The sequence below is a fragment of the Felis catus genome, chromosome B4 (assembly GCF_018350175.1).
Source record: "Felis catus isolate Fca126 chromosome B4, F.catus_Fca126_mat1.0, whole genome shotgun sequence".
Classification (NCBI taxonomy): Eukaryota; Metazoa; Chordata; class Mammalia; order Carnivora; family Felidae; genus Felis; species Felis catus.
The window spans coordinates 117,713,609-117,739,491 of NC_058374.1; the positions used below are offsets into that span (position 1 = coordinate 117,713,609).

Below are 25,883 nucleotides of genomic sequence, written 5' to 3' on the forward strand. Positions count from 1 at the left end.
AAGTTGAAATAAAGGAAAAGACCATATACATAGAGCACCAAATGTGAAGTGGGTCATTATACATTTTATTACCTCAAAACAGAAGTAGTTAACTCTGGAAGAGATTATCAAAAGAATAATAAGAGACTAATACAGTTGGAAGCAAAACAAAAGCAATGTCACTGATGTTAGAGACTCTCAGGAAACTAAGAATACCTGATAAAAATTAGTATCTACTGTTAACATCATACTTAATGGTGAAATTATTGTCTGTTTCCCTCAAAGACTGGGAAAAAGTAAGGACGTCTGCTCATACCACTTTTGTTCAATATCATGCCAGATATCCTGACAAGTGCAATAGGGCAGATAAAGAAACAAAAGACATGCAGGAACACTATGAATTTTTATATAGAAAATTCCAACTCTTTAGGCCTCTAAAAAGCAACTACTAGAACTAATAAAATAACAGCCCATAAAGTCAGTATAACAAAAATAAATTGTATTTCTTTGTATGAGTGGAAAGCAACTAGGAAATGAAATTTTAAAAATACCATTCAAAATATCAAATATCTAAGAATATATCTAATGAAATTTGTGTAAGATTTTTACACTGAAAATTATAAAACATTGCAAAAAAAATAAAAGAAGACCTAAATATACACAGAGATGTATCATGTTCATGAACCAAAAGACTTAATACTGCTATAGGATATCATTTACTTCCAATTTGGTCTATCGATTCAGTAAAATCCCAGTGAAAATTCCAACAGACATTTTTTTGGGGGGTGCAAATTGACAGTTCATTTTAAAATTTATAAGCAAATGCAAAGAAAAGTGAATGGCCAAGAAAATCTTTAAAAAGAACAAATTTAGGGGTGCCTGGATGGCTCAGTCAGTTAAACATCCTACTCTTGGTTTCTGCTCGGGTCACGATCTCAAGGTTTGTGAATTTGAGCCCCACGTTGGGCTCTGTGCTGACAGTGTGGAGCCTGATTAGGATTCTCTCTCTCTCTCTCTCTCTCTCTCTCTCTCTCTCTCTCTCTCTCTCTCTCTCTTTTTCTCCCTCTCTCTGCCCTTCCACATGCATGCATGTGTGCTCTTTCTCTCTCTCTCTCTCTCTCTCTCTCAAAATAAGTGAATAAAAATTTAAAGAAAATAAATAACAACAAATTTGAGAACTCATTACCTGACTTCAAGGCTTATCAATGCTGTAGTAATTAGGAGAGCATGATATTGGCATAAAGAGAGAAACATATCAATGGAATAAATAGAGAATCTTAAAAATAGACTCATACATATGGTTAATATTTTACAAAGGTGTCAAAGCAATTTAAAGGACTCAAAAAAGAAGTGACAAATCTCAGCACCCAGATGTGTTCTTTAAAAACTGTTTCCCACTAAAAGAAAGTGGTGAATAAAAAAGGCTGATTACCTTTCATATATGAACCATACCAAATAGTTGATAGTTGATGAAGAGAAATTTTTCTTTATAGAATTTTCAGGTAAGAAATGAAGAATGTAGAAATTCATATAAGGATATTGCAATTCTTTATGAATTCATGGGAGGATGAAGTATATCTGTGAAGTACACTTGTTGGAAAACAATAAATCAGAGCAAGCATTTAAATCTAACCAAGCAATTAAATCTAACCAAATCCAGGGGGCAGAGAAACATTTAGAATGAAACTGTGGGGATGCATCAGTAAAATCCAGACTATGGGAACTCTACAGGGCAAACAACCTGGCTTCTTCATCAAAAAATTGAAGTGTAAAAAGAGGAAATGGAGCCTACAGGTTAAAAAAAAAAAGCCTTAAAAGACATAAATAATTGCAATGTTTGGACCTTATCCATTTGAAATGGATCCCATTTCAAACTAAGGCAATCAAAAAATTTATAAGATCTGAAGAAAATGTGAGCAGTAATTATTCAGTAACATTTTGGAGGATTTTTTTGTTAATATCCTTTGTTAGGTGGGATTATATTATTATAGTTAGTAAGTGTTAGAAATTTTTTTTAAGAAAAAGTTTTTAAAAATTACACATGGCCCATACTTAATCTTCAGAACTAAATGACTTGTCTTTACCATGCCAGAAACTTCACTTTCCATATGCTATTTTGACCCCCAAATGCCATTCCTGTTTATTTCTCAATGTTGTTAGGTAATGTTACCAAAATTGGGAAGTAAATAGATAATACTTTTTTCCCTCTTGATGATTGGAGGTACAATATCAGCTTTGTTGTTGATAAAGACTATATTGGAATATATAGAAACCACAGAGGTGTTCCTTATCCCTCATCCCAGGAGTAAACTTACCATGTAGATCTAGGCATGACTAACCGATAGCAGATACCCCTCTTCTTTGGGGATGGCCCAGGGAAAGTTATTTCAGCCTGGCCCAGGAAATTTACCCATGTCTAAAGGAAGAATGTGTCATCCTATAGGCAGGCAGGTTCTGATAGAGCAGCCACCTGGGAAAAGTTGAGTGGGACAGTTGAGTATGTCCCATGTGCAGGGACCATGCTAAGAAGGCAAATTCACATAGGTCACATGTGACACAACTATTATTTACACCTACACAGCCTGACTTGAGGTATACATATTGCAGTGCACAGCCAGATGACTCCCTAGGTTTCTTCCAACTTCAAGGACCATGAATCTTGTTAGAGATGTTTCCTCTACTTTTGTTGATACCTTACTTTCCCTATGCATGGATTATGCTTAATGGTAACACCAGCTTAAGAGGGGCTGGTCTTGTGTTACCCAACTATTTGTTGGGCTGCAACCTGGCTTATAGGTGGATTTAAGGGGTTTTGTTTGTCTCAAGAATTTCTAGGGGTATACACAAATGCATCAGGGACTCATGGGAAATTAATATATTAGTTACATGGTATCTCTTTAACTTAGGCAAAAACTGTGTTTTCTACATTTCCTTCTCCATAGGTTTGACCTTTGCACTGGGAAATTGGACATATTATGCTGCAAACTGATGAATGCAACCAATGTATTATGGCAACTTAATTATTTGTATATACTCAAACCTGTTCTTCCTCAAAACTTAATCTTATTGGTTTAATATCCTTACTTACATAGATAGTGAGTGTGTACCAGGAAGTATAGACCTCAGTCTGTGCTATCTAATGTGGTAATGACTAGACTGTATGTGGCTATTTAAATTTAAACTTAATTAAGATTAAGTAAAATTAAAAATCCAGCTGCAATAGTCATTTTTCAATAGCTCCAGTATCCACACATGCTTAGTGGCTACTGTATCAAACAACACAGACAGCACATTTCCATCATCATAGAAAGTTCTGTTGAATAGCTTGGATTTGCATAATAAAAACATTTCAATTTTTCTGTCTTCAGTTCTTTTCTATGTTATATTTTTATCACATTTGGTTTCTGGAAAAAGTGTGTAGTAAAATCTGAAAATACACAATTATTTTTCCATGTGCTACTTGTAGGTTATTGAAGAAAAAGGAGAGTTCAGTGTTCCAAGCTGCTATGGAAATATTAAAAATGATAATGGTGGTTCTAGCCTTAATTTTGAGGATCCGTTGGATGATGTAAATGTGGTTGATTTGAAATGGATCCATGACTTTGTGTTAAAGTCTCTGGAGGTTTTATATCAAGTGGAAAAATGGGAGACACTAGTATCACTTGCCATCCAGTTCAATACAATTTCACAGTAAGTATCACTGTAAGGGCAAATGAAAGTGACAAGCGTTAGTTTTAAAAATGTATTTTAATGAATGTCTCCTTTTCAATGTATTTCTACCCCTGTCTAGTGAGAGATACACAGAGCAAGTGACACCGCTCCTGATATATGCACAGCGCCAGCTTCTTCTAAGAATATCCAAGTTCAATGGCCCAGATGTTACTCAACAACCTTGTGCAAGATATGAAGCTGAATATGAAGAGAAGGTGAGTTTGGCTCTGTTATCATGCAGTTGTGACTTCTAATGAGTGTACATATTAAATACAAAGATTTAGGGATCAGATAAGTATTATTTTCACTGAGGCATTTATCATGCATAGCAACAAACATTATCAAAAGCCTGCTATGTGTCAGTATTTTCCAGATACGGGGTAAACAAAAATTAAGTCCTTGTCCATAGGAAACTTATATTCAGATCAGAGCTGATATATTTGTTAGACACAGAGGGGACAATGTCTAGAGCCACAATACTTTCAGAGGCCCACTCCATGTTTTAATTTTTTAAATATGAAGACAAAGAGTAACTTTTAGGTCAAAGAAAATGTCTTAAGTTTTACTATTAATACACTTGTATTTATGCCAACATAGTCATAAAGTATAATTTTTGATATTTTTGGTGAAGGTGTGGGCTCATGAAGGCAAAACTGTCTAAGGTCCGTGAAAGTCATGGTGCAGCTTTGAGTTAGGTAGAGGAAAGGGAAGTAGATTGTTTCATTTGTTAATTTAATAGATGTGTATCAACTATCTAATACCAGAGCCATTGCATACAGTTTTACAGACTGTGTCCTGCCCAAGGGCCCCCGTTATATGTGAGGGCTGAAATCCAGTCCCTGCCTCACAAACCAGTCTGTGTGCTTGTGGTGTTGGAATCACACAATGGGGACTCCATTTTCTTCTTCTCACGGAGATTCCTTATGGCCCTTGCGTATTCTTGATCCCTGCATGTTTCATGCAATGAGAATACAGTCTAAGTTCTTGCTTTATGGAGTTTAATTTTGGGGGTAGAGGTAAGGCCAGATAATAAACATGTAAACAGATATGTAAAAAGATTTATGATCATTATCAATTTTCTGAAGAGAATAAAATCGGTCAATGAGATAGGTGGGGTGGGAGGTGGAAACTTCAGCAAGGGTGATGTGGAAGGCCTCTTGGAGATGGTAACATCTGATGAGAAATAGCCAGTCATACAAAAGAAAGAGAGTTCCAGCCCAACGTTAGGACAAGGGCAAAGGCCCTGAGGTAGGACAGAAAGAAGGACTGGATGACTGCAATGGAGCAGATGCGGGAGAGGGTAAAAGGAGGGGGGCTTGGCTTCTTCCTCTTCTCCCCAGTGTCTCATATTCTCCTTTGGGGAGCTAATTCAGTCTATGGCTCTAAGTACCATCTTTATGATAATGGCTCTTGAAATTACAGCTCCAATCTAGAGCTTTCTCCTGAATACTGTGTTGACACGTAGTTGCCTGTATCTGTCAGGGTTCAGTCAGAGAAGCAGAACTAGTAAGATCTATTATCTATCTATCTATTTTTCTATCTGTCATCTATCAAGATTTATTATTAGGAATTGGTTTATGTGATTGTGGGGGCTGGCCAGACAAGTCCACAATTGTAAGGTGGACAGTCAGGATCATGAGGAGGAAGGAACCCTATAGGTATAGCCGGAAGCTTTTATCCTTAGGCAGTTGTGAGGGATGATGCAGTGAGGAGAAAGCAGTTGTAGACCTGCATGCTGTTTGGAGATTGGAGTCGGGAGGCCTCTAGCACATCAAGGACTCACCTGCTTAGGTCAGGCCCACTGAAGATAATCTCTTTAGCTTCAAGCAAATTTATTAGAGACTTTAATTAGTACAGGCAAAATCCCTTTATAGTGGCAGCTATATTAGTGTCTGAATAGCTGGGATGACATGTGTGTATGCTACAAAATGGATACTTCCCTCCCTTTGTTCTCATAGTTCAGCTTAACCAAGTTGACCCATCAAAAAACCATCATATTACCTAATCAATGTCATCTTTTGGAAGTTTAATGAACTTCTGAAGTTTAGTATACCTCAAACAAACCTATTCTGACAAGTGTTCCACACTTCATTTGGTGACAGCACTGTCCTCCTGGTTGTTCAGGCAAAACACCTTAGAGATGTCCCGGACTCTTCTCTTGCTTTCATACCTCACTTCAAATTGGTTATCAAATCTTCTACCTTCAAAATGTGTTCAGAACCTGACCACTTCTCATTGCCTCTATCACTCCTTCTCTGATAGAGAAGCCACTGTTATATTTGCTTGGATTCATGCAATGACTTCCTAATCAGTATTCTTGCTTCCAACTTCCCTGAACCCCTGCCTCCGGCCTAGTCTATTCTCAATGCAGCAGGTAGAATGACCTTTTAAAACCCTAAATCAGATCATGCCATTCCTCCTTTTTACACCCTATAGCAGCTTCCCATCTGATTCAGAGATAAAGTGAACATCTTTATCATAGCTTTAATGTTCCACATATCCCCCTGTGATTTCAGTGACTCATCTCTTATTACTCCCCTGCAGGATTCAGGGGAGTGCTCTGTTCTTTAAGACGTTCCTGTCTTGGTATTCTTGCGTTTGCTGCTCCCCTGCTTGGAACATTGCTCCCCCCCCCCCCATATCCACACTGATTTTTATTCACCTTTCTCTAGTCCTTGCTAAACGTCACTTTCTGTATGAGATGAAGAAATTTATGAGATATTCTGTATGAGATAAATTTATCCGGTATAAATTTATGTACCTGTTTGCTCTATTTCTGTCTACAGTGTTTATAACTCTTCAATATACTCTACAATGTACTTCTCTGTTTTGTTTATTGGATTTCTACTTCCTCTAGAACAAGTTCTATAAAGTAGGAACTTTGGTTTACTTTGTTCACTGTATTATCCTTGAGCTTAGAGTAGTGACTGACACATAATATTTATTTAATGAAGCTGGGACAGAGGAAGGACTAGGTCAAATAGGGCCTTAATAGGCCATGGGAAGGAATTTGCATTTTATTAGACTGTTTATGTCTCATTGTACACACACCTACAAGGGACAATCTACATCAGACTGAGATGTACACACACCTACAGCATCTACATCAGACTGAGATTCAAGGAGGTCTGTATTTTGAGAAATAGGTTAGTTCAAGGAGTAGGAATAGAGAAACAGGGAGAAGAGGTTCTTAGGCCTTTTAAAAGAATTTCTTTTTGTCTAAAGTTTTTCTGATTTCAGATATTTTACAATTTTAGGACTTAAGTATCTGTTAGAAAATAAATTTTTAAAATATTACAGAGGAAGTTAGTTCTGAAAAACTTCACCAGGGAAGTTTAAATTGCATTAATTATGGGTAGGGTGAAAAACTCAGCCACTGGAAAAGCAGCCTATATTTTAGATATGTTCTAACTTGCATAATGGAAGATATATTTAGACTTGTGGATTTATAGAATATCAGAAAATCGTATTTTAATTTCTCTACATAATTTGCCTAAAGCTCTTCCAGCTGTGCTGTACAAAAGAAATATAAAGCGGTATGTAGCAGCTTTTTTCCCTGAAGGTTCTCATGATCAAATGCTCCTCTGCTAGTTTTTATTTGTAGCATCCTTTTGTACTTTTTTTTTTTGACAACTGAAAAATAAGTAAGCTAACTTTTTAGCTATAGATACCTGTCTAAGTAATATTTGTTTTCCTTTTTTAAGATAACCTGCCGAAATTTCATTGGGAAGCAGCTCAAGATTAATCCTCCAACAAGTGAAGAGAAAGATACAGGAAGCTGCACAGATTTCTGTAAAAAGCTTATCTATTCAGGTTGGAACGATTTTAGCTTGAAGCTTTTTTTTAAAGCAAGGTTTGCTGTTGTGTTCTGCATGTCAGATCCTCCATAATTAAAATGTTTTCCAATTCTCTTTCACAGGTTTATTGGACTGAAAATAACCCATTTGATATTTACCATCTTCTGTTGTTATAAATGTCATATAAGGGGAATTAAAACATGTTTTGATTAGTTTAATCTGTAAGTTGAAGAAGGGAAAGGAGAGAAGGGGAAAGGAAAATTATTTGAAAAATAAGCATGGAAAAAATTGTTTTGCACATTTCCCCTGTTTTTATCTCACTCGGGAACTTCTCAAATTGACCTTTTACTATTTTCTTTCAAGCTGTGCCTTGACTTCCGTAATACCTCCCATAATCAATATAGATTGTTCTGTTGGCTATATCCTGGTCAAGTTGTAAGTCTTTTCGCTAGAGCACAGGAGAAGATGAGGGGACATCATGGCTCCTTTGCTCTTAGCTGAGAAGCCCCCTTGGAATATTTGGTCAGTGCAGCCTGTAGGAGAGGCAATAGAAAAAAGATGAATATGGAGATAATGCCTTCTCACAATTGCACTTTTCATGTGTCTCTGTTTCTGGTATAGGAAAGGAATGCAAATCTTCCCTTTGACATGTTAGGATTCTTTCATTTATCTATTGATTTTATGTATGTATATCTGTATGTATAAAATCATTCATTCATTTAGTGCATCAGTTAGGTGGCCATTCAGTCATTCAGCAAACATTTACTGAGTGTCTACTGTGTGGTATGTGCTGTACTAGGTCCTGAGATTACAAAGAGACTAAAGATTGAGTGAGGCTAAAGATTTATTACACTGGAATTTACAACCCATTGAAAGAGACTGATAAATAAGCCAGAGATTATAGTATCAGGTGATAAGATCTGTCATATTATGACTACCCCTGCTGCTTCTGCTGTAAGCAACAGTAAACAGCATCGCTGTGCATGTAGTTTAGTGGAGCTAACGTAAAAAGGAAAAGGCAAAAACTGAGGTTAGGGAGGTTGGCAGGAGGGTCTTAGAAGGCAGGATAAAGAGATTCAGATTTACCTGGAGAGCTGAGTGGGGCTAGTTAAAAGGATTTAAAGAAGGAAATAAGTGATCATTTTTGTGCTTTTGACAGAACCTCAGGCAGCAGTGTGGGGAATCAATTGAAAGCATGCCACATGGAAGCAGAGGAGTGGGTACGCCTAACTTGTGTAAAAGGCGTAATGAAGTCTTGGAGTAGACAGATATGGGAGAAAGGCTGAAGAAGTCCACAGGACTGTTTCTCTACTGGTTAGCCGTAGAAGGGAGGGGTCCAAGATGCCTTGGTTTCTGGCTTGGGTGGCTAGATAGATATCATGTCTTCACACTACAGGGAAAGTGAAGGGAAGAGCAGGTGAGAGAAAGCTACTTTGAAATTACTGAGTTTGAGGTGCCAGGATGATAACTGAGTAGAACTATCTAGTATATGCTTAGATAGACTGGTCAGGCCCTCAGCAGATTTGTATTTTAATCATCAATATAGTGGTGGCGGTTGGAATCAGGGGCTTGTATGAGGTCACTCAGGGAGAGTTATGTGGAGTATAGACCTGAAGATGGCTTCACTTTGGAAGTTGAGTCATCCAGAACAGGCCATGCTATACAGTAGTAATAAACAATCCCCAAATCTTATTGCTTTCCCACAAGGGAAAGTCCATTGTATTGCTCATGCCACTGTGTTCAGTGGGGTGGAGCACTGAGCTGCTTCTCATCATAGGTTGATAGAATCTCCATCTTGACACAAGCTTCCATGATTGTTTCCAAGGCAGGAGGGATAACGCTAATTTACCCTCTAGAGGAGCCATACTGAGAGGATGGGCAGAATGGAAGGAGAGAATGGGCCCAAACACAGGAATGTTTATAGGTGGTAAGGGCAGAAGTTGAAGGTGTTCTCATTGGGTTCTGAAGATTTTCTTAATAAAGCAAGGGGTTGAGGGCATAGCCAAGGTTGCTAGGGTGTGAGATTTCAGGAGGAATGTGAAAGAGTGGCCTGGACCCTGAGGGAAATAAAAGGAAGACAGAAGGGCTTCAGAGCAGTGTGGAGGCTCTAGTTGAGTGAATTGGTAACCACAAACTTGTGGGTTTTACTTCTAATGATAAATCAAATTATCCTCTCATACTCATTAAATAATGGAGTTCTAATCAGGTTGTGATTTGTCCTGAGTATATGTTCTTCTTTTCTTTTTTTTTTTTCTTAATGTTTATTTTTATTTGAGAGAGAGAAAGAGACAGAGTGAGTCCCAGCAGGGGAGGGGCAGAGAGAGAGAAAGACAGAGAGAGAGAGACAGAGAGAGAGAGACAGAGAGACAGAATCTGAAGTAGGCTCCAGGCTCTGAGCTGTCAGCACAGAGCCTGACGTGGGGCTTGAACCCACGAGCTGTGAGATCATGACCCAAGCCGAAGTCGGATACTCAACTGACTGAGCCACCCAGGCGCCCCTATGTTCTTCTTTTCTTGATCATACCTGTCAAACCTCTGGAGATCCCTCAATTTGGGATCTATAACTCAAAATGTGATTTATATTATCCCTTCCATCCTGAAAAGAATGGGCAACAAATGTGAGGAAATGTGTCAAAAATGCTTATTATTGAAAATGATGATTAGCACCTAAGGGCTAAGAAAAACATGCCTAACAAAATTCTAGACCTGTGTGGCCAGTAGGTCTTATTGATGATGGATTCAATATGTCAGAAAAGCACTTTGCCTACTTGTTGTTAAACTTACATTTGGAAAGGGAAGATGGTGGGTAGTGGAACAGAAAGGAAGGAAGGTAAAGTCAGGCTACCATGATTATTTGGGTTAATTCTCAGTGGTGGTGGAGGTATAGTCCATTTGAGCAATGACTACAGCAGGAATATAATCTAAAAAATATTATAATGGCAGTAATAATGAATTGGGCCAGGCACTATATTTAGCACATTATAACCATTAGCTTTTTAAGTTTTTGTAATCTTAAGAGATAGGTATTATTATGCTTACATTACAGATGAGAAAGTTAAATGTTACTAGTAAGTTAGGAACTATGATTCAAACCTTAGTCTGTCTAATTGCTCAGCCCATACGCGTTCCACTAAACTACCTGGCCTGTTCACCCTTTGTCTCCTCTCAGATTAGTCTCTCCTCTAAACTGATAGCACTAAAAAAATTTTTGCCATGTATCAGTGGTCATGGGGAGACGATACTTTATCCTGACTTATTGTAGTAGTATGGTAGTTTTTAGATGATCCTGCATACTAATTATAAGTTTTTCATTGGCTCATTATCATTAAAATCTTGACATCAGACTTATAGCTCTTTATAACACTCTAGGACCTTTGTGACTAGGAGCATATTTTGGCCCACACTTTTGGGCTTATTTGACCAATTTTTAGGATGGTGATTTTTTTTTCAGTTTACTGAACTTAGATCATTTTAACACGTTTATAAGCATGATGGGTCTTATGTATGTCCTCATAACATGTTTGCAATACTTTTGAAAGACCAAGTATACTCTTGATGGTTTCCACACCAGATTGCTGCTTTAGAACATCATAGATTTTCTTTTGGCATAACAGCATTGGGTGGTAATGCCTGATACATTTAATTCTTCAGAACAGATATTGTAATGCTCCAGTGCCTACAAACATTTGGTGTTCTCATTATTTAACAGCATTCTATTCTCCCTCTAACTATTTAATAATGCATATGTAATTTGGTATAGTCTCTGTAGGATGTAAAGAAGTGAGAAAACCTCACTTTATAGATTATTTTTTGTATGGATGAGTAACTTGCCTGCTTGTTAAGCTTCACAGGGGAGATGACTCTGTGAATATGCCTTTTATTGTAGCTGTTTTTGCATTCTGTCCAGGATCTGCTTCTTGAGTTTTGACCTTATTGGTATTTAAGTTATCTCTGATAGGGTTCTTCAGTCTTCAGGTATGTTGGAACTTTCAACCCTTTGGCAGGTGTGTTTTATTACAGCCTCTGGGCATTTGGACTGATAAGATCATATGTGTAGAAAGCAGCTTAATCTTATATCACTCCCAGGGGTTCTTCCTTGGTGAACCTATCTCTCAGGAGTCATTGGTGCTTCAGTTTTAATGAGTACATCAGTACAATAAGAGACACAGCAATTCTTTTTTTTTTTTTCCTCCGTCCTCTTCCTCTCCTCTTCTTCCTTTTCTCCTCCTTCTCCTTCTTACCCACCCTCCTCCTCTTTCTCACCCTCCTCCTCTCATTCTCCTTCTTTTTCTTCTAACCTATTTCAAACTGTTGAGGTTATTAGTGCCTTTGAAATAGTTTCTTGAGTTATTCATGGAAGTCTTCAGAGAGGAACTCCCACTTGAGACAGGGAAGTATGGACAAGCCTCCGAAGCTAATGATGTGTCTTACTGCTTTCACTAGTTATCGCATGTTGATAGCACAGAAACACCAGCAGAATCCTAGTTAGAGCACAGGACAAAAGGTCTCCTAGGGCTCGAAAAAAAGAAAAAAAAAAAACAACAAACTGAAATGTAGTTTAGGAAAAAAAAACAAGGAGGAATGATTTATAAGCAGATATTTGATAAAAAGTGGAAGGATGATTTTATTGAGGCCTCACATTTTAAAGATTGCAAACATCTCCTGTTCCTCCTGTCCTTCTGATTGTCCCAGATAGCAGATGCCTTTGCGAATTTTCATTCCAGAATGAAATCTCCATGAGAGCAAGGCATGTGTTTGTTTTGTTCACTTGTATCTCTTCCATGACTGGCAGAGTGCCTACTACTGGTAAGTGCTCAATATATATTTTAAAAATATATGACTAAGACAATATGTAGCTGCCGTCTATTGAATGCTTACTCCCTGCCAGGCACTATGCTAGACACTTGACACAGGTTAAAACAGTAATACTCAGAGGTAAATATTATCATCCCAATTTTAACAGAGATTGAAAAGTAAGGCCTAGAGGAGATAACTGTCTTAAAATAATATTACATGAAAGCTTCCAGCTTCCACCTTTTCCTTTGCTTTCTTAACTTCTTTCCTGGAAGGAAGCTCTTCCCCTTTCAGTCTTTAAGGAGAAAAAGATAAAAGCCAAGCTCATGAATTCTTGTAGGAAAAACACAGAACAGGAACCTTACAATCTTTAGGGCGTTATGTGTAAGAGTAGGGGTCGGAGGCATGCCTTGTCTGGATCATGCAGGACTGTGCGTGGGTAGAGGAATGGGGAACTGAGAGAAAAAAAATGGTGGGCGCAGGACAAAGTGGACAAGAGGGTGAAATTGGTAGGGTAGAAGAGAGCTCCTGGGGAGTTAATAAGATCTTCTGTCACCTAAGTGTTAGATTCTCTTCAATGTGTGGTAGGTAAGAAGAGTGAACTTCCTGGGGGGACAAGGGTTCTCTCAAGGTGGCCATGTGCTGGGTTTGACCAGAACCTCCGGGATTTCTAGACATTTCCATCTACTTTGTTGTATATTGAAAGATGTCTCTATGACCATAGAACGTAACTGTGCTACTGTTTCCATCAGGACCTCCCTGGGCTCACGAGGACCCCAGGCTTCTTTTCTTAGGCTTATTTATGTTCTAGTCTCAAAGGTTTCTGTAGTCAAATTAGCAGCCCTCAAATCTGAGTCATTGCCAGTTACACAAGATGTGATGCCCTCTGGCAAACTATCTGGAAGAGGCACTGGATTTGAAGCGTGGTTGTCTCTCATGTCTTCTAAGGGCTTAAAACAAGTTGATGCCCTCAAGTTTACTTTTCCTCCTTTGTAAAGTGTGAGTAATAGCTATCTCTACTAATTTGTAAGGTGTTATGAGAATCAACTGAGATTAAGATCCATATAAGTGATTATTAATAAAGTTAATACCAGCCATTTAGCTTTGAAAATATTTATCAAGCACATATCACACAACAGCACTGTTAGAGGTCTGGCTTGATAACAGCAGACAAAATGGACAAAAATCTCTGCCCTCATGGAACTTGCATTCTCGTGGCAGGAGACAATCAATAAACAAACAAAACACATCAGTAGATGATGAATGCAGTGGAGAAAAAAGAAATGTGGAGATTGGGATCACCAATTTGAATAGGGTGATCAAGGAAGGCCTCCTGAGAAATTAACAGTTAAGCAATAACCTTAAGGAGCTGAGGATGCAAGCCATGGGGATATCTGAGGGAAGAATGTTCTCGACCAACGTGAACCACTGGTAGAGGTTTGCAGAAAATCCCTTTGTATTGCTTTAATTTTTTTCCAGTGAGGCAGGAAGCAAGGTCATTGACCTGGAAAGGACAGGGAAGAGGTAATTCCTAACTTTTTTCTTTGCCACATAGCCAATTGACCACTCTTCTGTCACTTCTAACATTGGAATGTTCCCTGTGTCCCTCCCTCATTTCCATTGCTACCATCTTAGTTGAATTCAAATCACAATATCTGTGGTGTAGCTTCAGTCCCTCAGCTACCAACCTTAATCTTTCTTCTCCTTCTCCTTCTCCTTCTCCTTCCCCTTCTCCTTCCCCTTCTCCTTCTCCTTCTCCTCCTTCTCCTTCTTCTTACAGTACTGTAGGTATTTTTATTGAAAAATGTCCACCCTTAGGAAGGCCAGGCTGGCACTGGAATGGTGGCAGCAACAGGCCAGGCCCCGGGAGGTGATATTCCACAGCCTGGTGGCTTTGGTTTATTAGCAGCAGGCACCGGGCAGGCTGCCACCCTCCTCTTTCTATTACAATCTGCTAACTCTTCCTAAAATACCAGTCTCTTTTTGTCTGTCCTGCTCAAGACCCTTCCTGTGCTCCTTATTAGAAAGGATGAAGGCGACTTACAGAGGGAGGGCTTCAGGACTCCAGAAAACCCCTCCTTGTTCAGCAGGACTGGCCATGTCATCTCACCGCACCCTGACTTGCCATCCTGACTCCTGCTTCCATACCTATCCTTGCACAGACCAGTTCTGTGACCCAGGAGAAACCACCGGACTTTCTGTGCCTTATTTCCCTCCTCTGTAAAATAAGGATATCATGGTATGTACCTTTTAGGGTTGTTTTTAGGATTTGATGAATCTATCAGAGTAAATTATATAGAATAGTTCCTGGTATAGTATAAGTAAATGCTCAGTCGACCTCAGCTATTCTTATTCTAACTACCTCAACCCCCTTGCCTCCTTCTTCCTAATCAAATCTTTGCTCTCCTTTAAGACACAACTGACGTATCTTCTCTTGCATGAAGTCTTTCTTGCACATCCTCTCCTCCCTATGCTGATCTCTCTTCTCTTTCCCTCGTTTTGGCACATAACCAAGAACTCCCTGTAAATATGAGTCTAATACTCCGGCGTCAGCATGCTTCATCTCTTCAGCTAAACTGTGAACTCTCAAGGGCAAAGGTAATACCTCTTAGCCTCCTGTGGCCCCATTGCCTTGCAAGTTGCTGTACTATCAAGTCCTCAGATTTTACAGGGGCCATTCACCTGTTCAACTTGTTGAAGAACTAAATTCCTTTGTTGTTTTATCAGAAGCGTGGATTCCTTCTTTCCTGTGTGCCCGTTTCACAGTGTATGGCTGAAAATCTGCAGCCTGGTTCCTGACACCGTCACTTCTTCTCCGGGGACCTCGTGGCAACTCTCCGCTCTTTGTGGCCATTTTTCAGTGCTGTTTTTAGTTCCACTCCCTTTTATGGCCTCATCTTCCTTTCCTCTGCACCCTCCAATATTAGAAACCTGTCTTTCCCTTCTCTTAAGAGAGCACTTACCCATCCAAGCTTCTTTGTTTCCTCCTTTCGTCTCTTTCCCAAGGCACCTCTGCTTTGAAGAGGCTGCTGAAAAGGAGTAGATTATTTCATCTTTTATGATCAGCAAAAGAAAAAGTAGGAGGCTTCATAAGGAAAATTGGCAAGATCTAAAGTTATTTGCATTTCATAGGAATCAAAAGTTTTCTAAGTTTTTTTTTTCTTTTTTTAAAGAACTTTCAAATATACCACAAAAATTTGATCTGAACGTTGAAACACCTGCTGCAGACCTGGGGGCTTTGAATTTAGCAGCTTTAGTTTGGGACCAAGATATTCTCTGAATTAGAAAGTCTTTTGCTACTAGTTGGCTTGCTGCAGCATTTCATCCCCCGGTATTCTTCTCTTTCCTTTCAGAATATAGCCACGCCAAAGAGCTCATCTGTGTGCCCGTGGACGTGACAGACACTTTGCGATGTTTTAGACAGACTTTGGAAAAATCCAAATATGATAGCAGATCAATCCGACACAGCAGAAAATTGCTTTCGTTATTCCTTGCACAGACACAAGGTAAAATCCTTGCTCTATACCCCTTGCTTTTTATTGAAGGGAGAACACGACCCTGTGGCTCTACCAGATTCTGCCATAGACCCCTCCTTTCCCCCACTTACATGCCCACTCCCTGCTGCCCCTCACTTTCTTCCTCTTGTCTAGTGGATCACATCTTCTCCCTCACAGTTTATTCCTAACCAAAGACTGTTTCACTCATCTGTTTTCATGCTTTCTGTGAAACTGGCATACTCCTTTGAATAGATGCAGGAAAAGTATTCGTTAATTTTTTGATTCTGTACATCTATGTTCTTACCCTTCTCTTTGCAAGTATGGTGCTACAGTCATTTAAAAAATTTTTTTCGTAAGTAGATGAATTGATTCATACTGAATTAACTAGAACTCTACCAAAACCCTACTTTGTCAGTGTCAAGGAAATAGATGCATTTTAGCATAAGCATCAATAAGGTTTCTTATTAATACCATAGATTTTGATCTTAGAGATTTCTTTTAGCTCAAAACAAGATATTCACTCTCATTGGTCACATCACATTTATTTGTTTCCTGCCTCCTCAACATGTATTGATTTGTGAGCCCAATCAAAGCAGGGCTTTGAGTGGTTAATTGGTAACTCCAGAGGGGAAGAATGTACTCAAATTTAGGTGGGGAAAAATCTTGACTTATGTATGTTTGGGTTATTAAAAATGTGTTAAAAATACTAATATGTGTTTACAATCCTTGCTGTTTAAATTTATTGGAATAATAAAAATAAACTTCAAGAATAAACTTAAATTAATAATCTTAAAATAACTATATTTTAAAGTTATTAAAAGTAGATTTAAATGTATACCTAACATGCTAATATTTACTGAACTGATCTTTCAGAAATTTGACCAATTTTATTTTCTTTACAATCACTGACAGAAGTTTTACTTATGTGTGTATATATGTGTGTATGTATTTTTTGTTGTTGCCCCCACTTCCCCCCCCCCCCCCAAAAGCACTTGCCATAGCACGTACCCACAGGTTTTGGTTGTATTGTCTATAGACTCATATTAAATCAGCTCTCCATATCATGTCTCAATTTCTTTCAATTATGGCATATATTAATAATGGCTAAGGGCATGAATAAAAACAAGCAAATACAATTCCTAAGAGTGGATTAGACCTGTTCACCCTGAACCTCACCTGCTATTAATTCTCAGCAGTTTATCCCAGTCCTCGGGCTGCAGACTTCAAACTTCACATCGGCTTCTCTTTCTCTGCAGCTTTCGACTACTTCCCCTAGAATAGTTTTCCTTTTTTTCCTGTGTGTTCTCTGATCTTATAAAGAGACTGATTCTTTTCCATTTTCCCCCCTTAGGTCAGAACTAACTATGTGTTCCTTCTATCCCAGAGGTCTCTACCCCAGAGGCAAACTAACATCTTACTGTCAGAAGCCCTTAAAAAAAAGGCAAACCCAAAGCGTGTAACTTCCACCAATCCCCACGAGAAGCAAAGCATTATCTCAACATCACTTTCTGGCACACTGCCCCTCCATAGTGTTCTTTACGAAATAACATGAGCAGAGAGCCTGTCCACACATACCTGGGCTCCTCAGAAATGATACTAGATGCTAAATTTAAGGAAACGATGTCCCTCAAACTGCAAAGAAGTCTCACATATATGCAGAATTTTTCCTTTTCTTTCCCTGTCCATTTCCTCTACCTTTCCCCTCCTCATCACTTTCCCTTCTTTCTCCTTTTTGAATTTCTTTAAAAATGTTTTTTTTTTCCCATGACTTTAGGAGATAAAGGAGGAATAAACAATGAGAAATTTACCACTGGAAAGGTGGAGTTTTGCCTGGGGACAGAAGAGATGCATATGCCAACACCCCCTGACCTCTCTCAGGAACACTTTAGAGTTTTCAGTTCAGTGGAAAAAAGTAAACTTCCCTATTCACAACTCGGACTCGTAATTTCCTCTTATTATGAAACTATTGGTAAGATTAGTGTGATCTTCTGCATTAATGTTGAGATTGCATCTGGGCGTGAAATGCTACCTTTAGAAGTCAGATAAGAGAGGGGCACCTGGGTGGCTCAGTTGGTTAGGCTTCCGACTTTGGCTCAGGTCATGATCTCATAGCTCGAGATTCCAAGCCCTGCGACAGGCTCTGTGCTGACCGCTCAGAGCCTGGAGCCTGCTTTGGATTCTGTGTCTGCCTCTCTCTCTCTGCCCTCCCTTGCTCATGCTATGTCTTTCTCTGTCTCTCAAAAATAAATAAACATTAAAAAAATTTTTTTAAAGTCAGATGAGAGAGCTTGAATATAGAATCTTGTAGGCAGTGATGGAGCAGTGTCTTCCAGCTCCTCCCCTTCCTCACTTTCCCCCCCTGGCTGTCACCATGGTGAGATGCAAGGTCACTCTTCTGCTGATCCTCCTTTGACTGAATCTGCGAACCGCTTTTTGGAATGTGACCACTGTTGTGTTTTGTTGCTCTGCCCTAGCTGATCACACTTTCTTTGTCTTTCTGCTTGGTTTGGCTTTGCTACAAATTCATCAGTATATACCCAGTGCATCTTGTAGACCCAACGTCCCTCCCTCCCCTTTTTATAACAGACATTTAGTAATTCCCCCTTTACTCCCTGGAATGAAATGTATATTTAATATAATCTTTCTACACATGTTATTTAAAACAATGACTATGAAGCTCTAAATATAAAATAAAGGGTACACAATGCTATTTTATAATAAAAGAATCTATTTGTGGCACTTAGGTGCTCAGGCACTAGAAAGTATAATGAAGCAATCAGGTGTTCATATCCTGTGTTCTTGAATCGCCATGAATGTTATAGCTACAAATGCAGACTGATATCAGTTTATTGTATTGGTGATGCAAGTACTGTCGGCACTGTTAATTTTGGTGACAGTGGTTTTCTAAAATGGCAAATAAATGTAGGTAAAACAAAGCACTACAGTGAGTGGTTGCATTTCTGGGAAATTCAGAGCATTCTGAAAACATACAAAAATGACCTATTTATGTGTAAAATGCAGTTAGAGGTTAGACTCAGACAATTTATATATAGGTTTCTCACCTTTTTTCTTAATTGTGGGGGAAAACTTCTGTGCATTACAGGCAATCCAGTGTCTCTGTTCTTCACCTATGAAATGCCGGGAGATGTCCCATTGTGACAACCAACGACCTTCCTCAGATTTCTAAAACACCCTGTAGGAGACAGCACTGCCTTCATTAAAAACCACTGCCACGTTGGTTGGGTTTTGTTTTGTTTTGTTTTGTTTTTGCTAGACATCTCTGAATTTCATTGGAGATTTATGCATTTATCAGAAACCACTCCCCCACCCTGTCCAAATTCAGATGCTATTAAAGATGTGCTTTTTTTTGCACTTGGGTAAAGGGAAAAATCTGATATGCTGTGATCTTGTCACATCCCTCCTTAAAAACAAACCCTTCAAGGCTTCCCATCTGCTATGGAATAACATCCACATTTTTCCACCAGGCATCTAGACGCCTCCATATAACCCTACCACTATCTCCTTCTTCACACTCCCAAGACAACCATAGTCCAGCCACCCACATCATTTCCATATACACCCCGCCCTTTCTCTCTTGCACGCCTCTTCTGAATTTCTCTTTTCCACCATTTCCACCTGCCTGACTCTTATTCTACCTTCTCCATGTTTCCTATCTCTTAGATCCAGTCTCTCACTCCACTATGTAAATAGAATATCATTTGCTCTCTTTCAGTATATGGATCACAAGACATGTGAAGGCAGTATTAGTTTGCAGTTTGCTTATCTGCACAGTTAAGGAATGATGCAGCTTAGAATATTCTTGAGACTGTAAGGAAGATATTTCCTAGGACCTGACATTTGTTCTTTTGCTTGATTAAAAATACAGATGTTCTCCAAGCCTGCAATAAAAGAAGTCTTAAAGTTCAGGCATTGCATGAACTGGGAAGCCTTCTCATCTTTGCTGAAAAGAAAAGGTAAATTTCTGGGAGCCAGTAGAACAAGGGAAAACTTTGGTTGTTTGTTTGAAAACATTTATAATTATTGTGAAAAAATACTGTTTTTCATGAATTTTAGTTCTTTGATTATATCCCATTGCTACATTTTATTCTTCAAATGCTACCTGAGAGAAAAAGTTATGAGCATAAATGGTATAGATTCATTCTCTAACATTTTAATTAAAATGCTTCTTCAGTGCATTTGCTTTCTCTTTTGGAAGCTAGATTTAATGACATAGATCTCAGAAAACATATTGCTTGATGCTCTGTTTCTCTTCTAGGGCTGCTTTTAAATGTTGGTGCCAAGCTCTTGATGACATATTCAGAAAACAAGATGTGCTGCATACATGGAAAGAGTTTGGTAGCTCGCTCACCAATGCTACCAATAGCTATTTACCTCCAGGTTCCAAAGATTATAGTGAGGAATTTCTGTCAAATGTTGGCATTTGGGGATGTTTGCAAGGAGCGGTTATATCAGCAAAGATAGCTCAGTGAGTGTCACAATGGGGCGATCTTCCTTTGGTGGGGTGCCTACCTGTCCATGTAGAGCACCATGCCTCAGACGCATGGGATACGTGGACAGCTATGTCCATACCATACAAAGTTTTACACTTTCCCTATTTGTGATGTGTATTATCTATGGCCATCTCTTCTTCCTATAACCCCCTCCCCCACAGTGTGGGCATCACATGGACACAGATCTTTGCTTGTTCACCAGGGTCTCCTGAGTGTCTGGCATGGAGTTGCCATTTAATAACTACTTGTGGAACAAATGACTGAGCAAGTGATCAGTTGGTATGGGACCAAGACTAACAGTGTGGAGGCAGGCCGACTTGGGCCTAATTCGAGAGCCCCCTCCTAAATCTGGGGTCCTTGGCTGGCTCCTCATTCTCTCAGAGCCTCAGTGTTCTCATCTACAAACTGGTGGCAAGAATTACGTGACACACCATATTAGTTTGCTAGTGTTGCCATAATGAAGGACCAGTTTGTGGGGAAGTTATTGTCTCATAGTTTTGGAGGCTTGGATTCTTAGGTTAGGATGTTGGCAGGGTTGGCTTCTTCTGAGGCCTCTCTCCCTGCTTGTAGCTGGTGGTCTTCTCACGGTGTCCTTACATCACCCTCCCTCTATGCATGTCTGTATCCTAATCTCCTCTTCTTACAAGGACATCAGTCATGCTGGATTAGGGCCCGCCTTAATGACCTCATCATAACCTACTTACCCCCTTTAAAGGCCCTATCTCCAAGGACAGTCACATTCTGAGGTTATTGGGGGTTAGGACTCCAAAATATGAATTTGGGAGGGGGACACACAATTTAGCTCATAACACATACTGTATTAGTTTCCTAATTCTGTAACAAATTATCACAAAATTAATGGCTTAAGACAACACAGATTTATTATTTTACAGTTGTGGAGGTCAGAAGTCCTAAAACCAGTGTATTGGTAGGGCTGTGCTATTCTCTTGAAGGCTCTAGGGAAGAATCTGCTTCCTGGTCTTTTCCAGCTTCTGCAGGCCTTCTGCCCTCCTCAGCTCACAGCTCCATCTTCTTTCTTCAGGATCAGCAGCCTATTATCTTCCTCTTTCTCCCTCCCTCTTTCTCTCTGACCTCTGTTTTTGTGTTCGTCTCTTCTTCTATGACTCTGATTCCACTGCCTTTCTCTTGTAAGGACCATTGTGATTACACTGAGCCCAAACTTAATTTTAATCACCTCTGTAGTCTTTTTTATTTAGGGCCAATATAAGGTCAATTTTATTACTTTCTTTTAATTTAAATTTTAATTAGCTAATATACAGTGAAATATTGGTTTCAGAAGTAGAATTCAGTGATTCATCACTTACATATAACACCCAGTGCTCATCACAAGTGCCCTTTTTAATATCCATCACCCATTCTAGCCCATCTCCCACCCACTTCCCTCCAGAAACCCTCAGTTTGTTCTTTATTGTTAAGAGTCTTTTGTGGTCCCTCTTATCTTTTCCCCCTTGCTTCCCATATGTTTATCTGTTTTGTTTCTTAAATTCCATATATGAGTGAAATCATACGATATTTGTCATTCTCTGATTGACTTATTTCTGCCATGAAAGCAACATATTCGTAGATTTGGGGGATTAAGGCATGGATCTCTTTGGCAGGGAGTGGGGAGTATTATTCAGCCTGCCACACATAACATATAACACATAACATGTGAAAGTCATCACAGTGTCTTACACTTAGCACTGACAAATATTTTAAATACTTGAATAATGTGAGAAATTTTAAAAGTATGGAAGCAGTAGAGGTACAGGTTTCTTTCACCTCTCCAATCACATTTTTAGCTTTCCTGTAGAGTATGGTGGGTGAAAACATGCACGGTATTTTGATCTACAGAGAAAATTTAACAATTTATATATAAAGAAAAAATTCCAGAAGATAATTAGCCAAAATGTTACCAGCAATCATGTTTAGGTGGTAAGATTATTGGTGATATTTCATTTTATATATATATATATGTGTGTGTGTGTGTGTGTGTGTGTGTGTGTATATATATATATAAATTTCTGTATTCTAGATCTTATATGAAAGCATAGCACTCTATGAAAGCATAGAATCACAAAGACTATTTTAATTTTAGAAAATCTGTGAGTATTAGAGATGTATTTATATAAAACTATTATTGGAAAATTGTCTATGAACCCATTTCTTTTTGTTATTTAGATTTATTAAGATCTCAGAGGTTGACGAGAGAACCAACTGTTGCATTTTGTCTGCATTACTCTTTCAGGTAACACTTTATGTATAGCTTTCTACAGTAATGGCTGTTCAGTCAGGAAAAAAAAAAGTGCAGTGGTTTATCATATTCATAAAACTCATAGGTAGGAAAATCGCACGGGACCTTGATGAAATAGCATAAGCCCGTCTTTCCTTCACTGGCTGAACCCCTGCGGCATTTTCACCTTGAATATTCAGCAGGGTCTCTTTCTCCTTTAGACTCCGGAAGGAGTTTTGCAGATAGGGAAACTGAGTCTCTCATCATTAGTAAGACTGTGTTGCTGGTGAGCTGCGAAGCCTGTCTGTTTGACTCCAAATGGTTGCCTTAGGTTACCTCATCTCTAACTAAAGTTTTCCTCTATTGCATGATGTGAAGTATACCATATAATGAAAGCAAGAAATAAGTTGAAGACTACAGAACTATAGTGTTGGCAGCTCTTAGAATTTTGGTTTGACTTCACTGAAGAAGAAAGGAACTTTTATCTGAAATACAAGACATTTTGAGATGCAGGGATATAGCCAGGGGCCTTTGCAATCTACTAAAGGTTCTGTTTACTTTGAAGGGTGGACACCCTTGTTCTGTGTATCAGACGAGTCTGATAGTTTATGCAATCTGGGTAGATGAGATCTCTGGAAAGCCTTCTCTGAATATAAGGCCAGGCTTTTCACTTTTCTTATGTTCCATGCACCTCTTGCTTGTGCTTTAAAGACAGGAGGTGGAAGAGGCAGGTGTGCAAAGGGAATGATAATCTGATACCGACTCCTTATATACTGCTTGTTCTTGAAGAGAGTGCTGTTCATGTTTTAGAAAATAAGCAATTGGAAAAATTAAATTTTTGCTTACTATGGACATACTTTTTCAGTAATACTATACCTAAAATGAAAGCTGGTGGCATTTATTTTAAACACCTGTTAATTTCTTTATGATTTTAAAGTATATTTGTAAAATTAAAAACTTAAACAACTGTGTAGTATTTTAGAGTAGGTACCTGATAAAGGTAATGAACAATCTGGTTAAAATTCTTTTCTGATATATACATTAAAATAATTTCATAATGCATTTGTCATCATTTAATGTTAATTACTTAACATAAGAAGCACTCCTAACTGTAAAATTCAAATTTGTGTCCCAGCATCAAATACAATGTTGGCCATATAAATTACCCAAGACATACTGGTGAAATTAGACAATTCATCTTTTTGCTTAATTCAGTTAAAAGTTCAGAATTACTGCTGCCTAATTTAGACTTCTGAAATAACTTTTTATCTCCTCTACTTGTAGACTGGTATAGCGGAAAGAACATATTTATTTTGATTTAAATAAGTGTGACTTAATCTTCTTTCTGCCGCCATTAGCTGTGCGAGCTCAAATAAGTTAATTGTTTAAGCCTCCATTATATCGTGTGTGAGGTAACAATCTTTCCTTGTAGGGGTAAGGTAAATGAGGAGTAAATGAGGTAGTGTTTATAAAGAATTTACCAATAGTGGCCAACACAAAACTGACCTCAATAAATGATAATATAATGATAATTTCTTCTGAAAATAATAAGTATCCAACTACTGTGGAATTTAAAAGGCCCATCTTAAATGATAAAAGCATTTGAACCCATAATGATGATAATATTAACAATAACTACCATTTATTACAAGATACAGTCTGCTAGGCATATGCTAAGCACTTTAGGAAGTAATCCACGTACTTATCTTTCTGTTTCAGAGTTAAACATGCAATTTATTGCTCTTCATTTCACCTGTTTCCATTTTCAGGGTTTGCTTAGAACCACACTTCCACACCCCAAAGCGGAACGTTGCTATGCTCAGTATGAAATCACTCAGCTTCTCCCAGGCATCGAGCTCTTCTCGGACAGATACAGGGCCGACATTTGCTCTGTAGTTGCAAGTCTGTATTACGTTATACGTGAACTGCACTTTGCTAAGCAAAATCTAATAGTAAGTAATGTGTAAAATCAACAAATCTCAATTCACTCTGGTATTTTTGCCTTATACTTTATGACATTCAGATTTTGCTGATGGTCTCTCAGTCGTCATTTGACTCTTTAACCCTATATTCAGGATGTTTACCTGTAGCTCAAAATGAAATAGATTAATTCATATTCCTTCTTTGACATCATTGTTTGCGTTTCATTTTGGATACAAAGTCAACATCTGTTGGGTTTTTTTGCTCTTTTTATTCTATTATTTTACCTTTTTTTCCCCTCTTAAGACATTTGGGGAAATTGATTTAGAATGTTTCACTGGTCTCAAACAGAGCAGTCTAGTGTACATGTAACTCATTGCATTAAGTCATTGCAGGTCATACCAGTACCAAAGCTCCGAGTATTTCTTTGTTGAGATAAGTTGATCTTTGTGTTTCTTGTCTTCTCTCTGTTAAGGGTACATCTAGGTTAACAGCTGTGAACTGAACAGATTCTAGCTGTGAAATAAAAGACAAATACTTCTTAATATCCTAAGACATTCAAAACCCTCATGCAATTCTCTTTTCCTTTGGGGAAATAAGTAACCATGTAAATCATAAATTTGAAGTTGGTTGCACTTAAAAAATAAATTAGTATTTCTACCTGTTGGTCATTATATATTTTTCTCCTTTATTTCATTTTTCCTATTTTCTTCTCATATGCTCTTTCCTCTACTTTTGTATCTCTTCCCTACCATATTTGTTTCTGAATTCCTATTCTTTCTCTTTTTCTCATTCTTCCTTTTCTTCCATAGTTTTCATACCTACTTTCTTTTTTTCCTATATATTTTCTATTCTCTTGTTCTGAATTCATTCTCTCTTCTTGTAGGGAAAAGATTTATTGCCCCCTGATATGAGTTATTAAATTATAAAGCCACGTATTAAAGTGAAGAGATTGATAAATGCTTTTAACACTTGGCATATTTGGCAAGAAATTGTTTATTAGAAAAAGATAACGAAATGGTGCTCCTCTCATTGTTAAGGGGATTCATTTCTGGATTTAGAAAATAGTTCTATCCCCTGGGTAACCTTTAGCTGCCTAGTCATATTCATATATAATACATATCACTGCATTGGAAAAGAAATGAGACTTTTTTTCTCTGAAGCTTAAGAAATTGAGAACATTTTTCTGAATAATTGAGCAATTGGCAGCAATAAAGTGGTGTGTTTTTATTCCTTACTAAAGAAAAGAAACAACCTAAAAGGTAATAGCCAAATCTTATTGTTTTGTGCTGCATTAATTGTAGAAAAAGATATTGTGTTATGTTTCTTGTGCATAATTGTAAAAAAAAAGTATTATGTTTGAAATCATTTAAGACAAGTTCTAAACCATTTAAAAAGCTATTGCTATTAGCAGCTGCCAGTTGACTGACAATTAGAGGTT

At 38.2% G+C, this 25,883-nt stretch overlaps 1 protein-coding gene across 17 annotated transcripts in view; it reads left to right on the forward strand.

Moving 5' to 3' along the window:
* The window catches only part of CFAP54 (cilia and flagella associated protein 54), a 289,781-nt gene that overhangs the window by 150,742 nt on the left and 113,156 nt on the right, over positions 1-25,883 (forward strand). For 16 of the 17 annotated variants that reach the window (XM_045062193.1, XM_045062194.1, XM_045062191.1 and 13 more), the window contains 9 exons: positions 3,446-3,669; positions 3,770-3,905; positions 7,395-7,503; positions 15,635-15,787; positions 17,553-17,747; positions 19,665-19,752; positions 20,055-20,264; positions 22,471-22,537; positions 24,292-24,474. In XM_045062193.1, coding sequence (XP_044918128.1) covers positions 3,446-3,669; positions 3,770-3,905; positions 7,395-7,503; positions 15,635-15,787; positions 17,553-17,747; positions 19,665-19,752; positions 20,055-20,264; positions 22,471-22,537; positions 24,292-24,474 — 1,365 coding nt within the window. The remainder of the gene's footprint in view (positions 1-3,445; positions 3,670-3,769; positions 3,906-7,394; positions 7,504-15,634; positions 15,788-17,552; positions 17,748-19,664; positions 19,753-20,054; positions 20,265-22,470; positions 22,538-24,291; positions 24,475-25,883) is intronic. The other variant, XM_045062197.1, reaches the window with a different exon arrangement.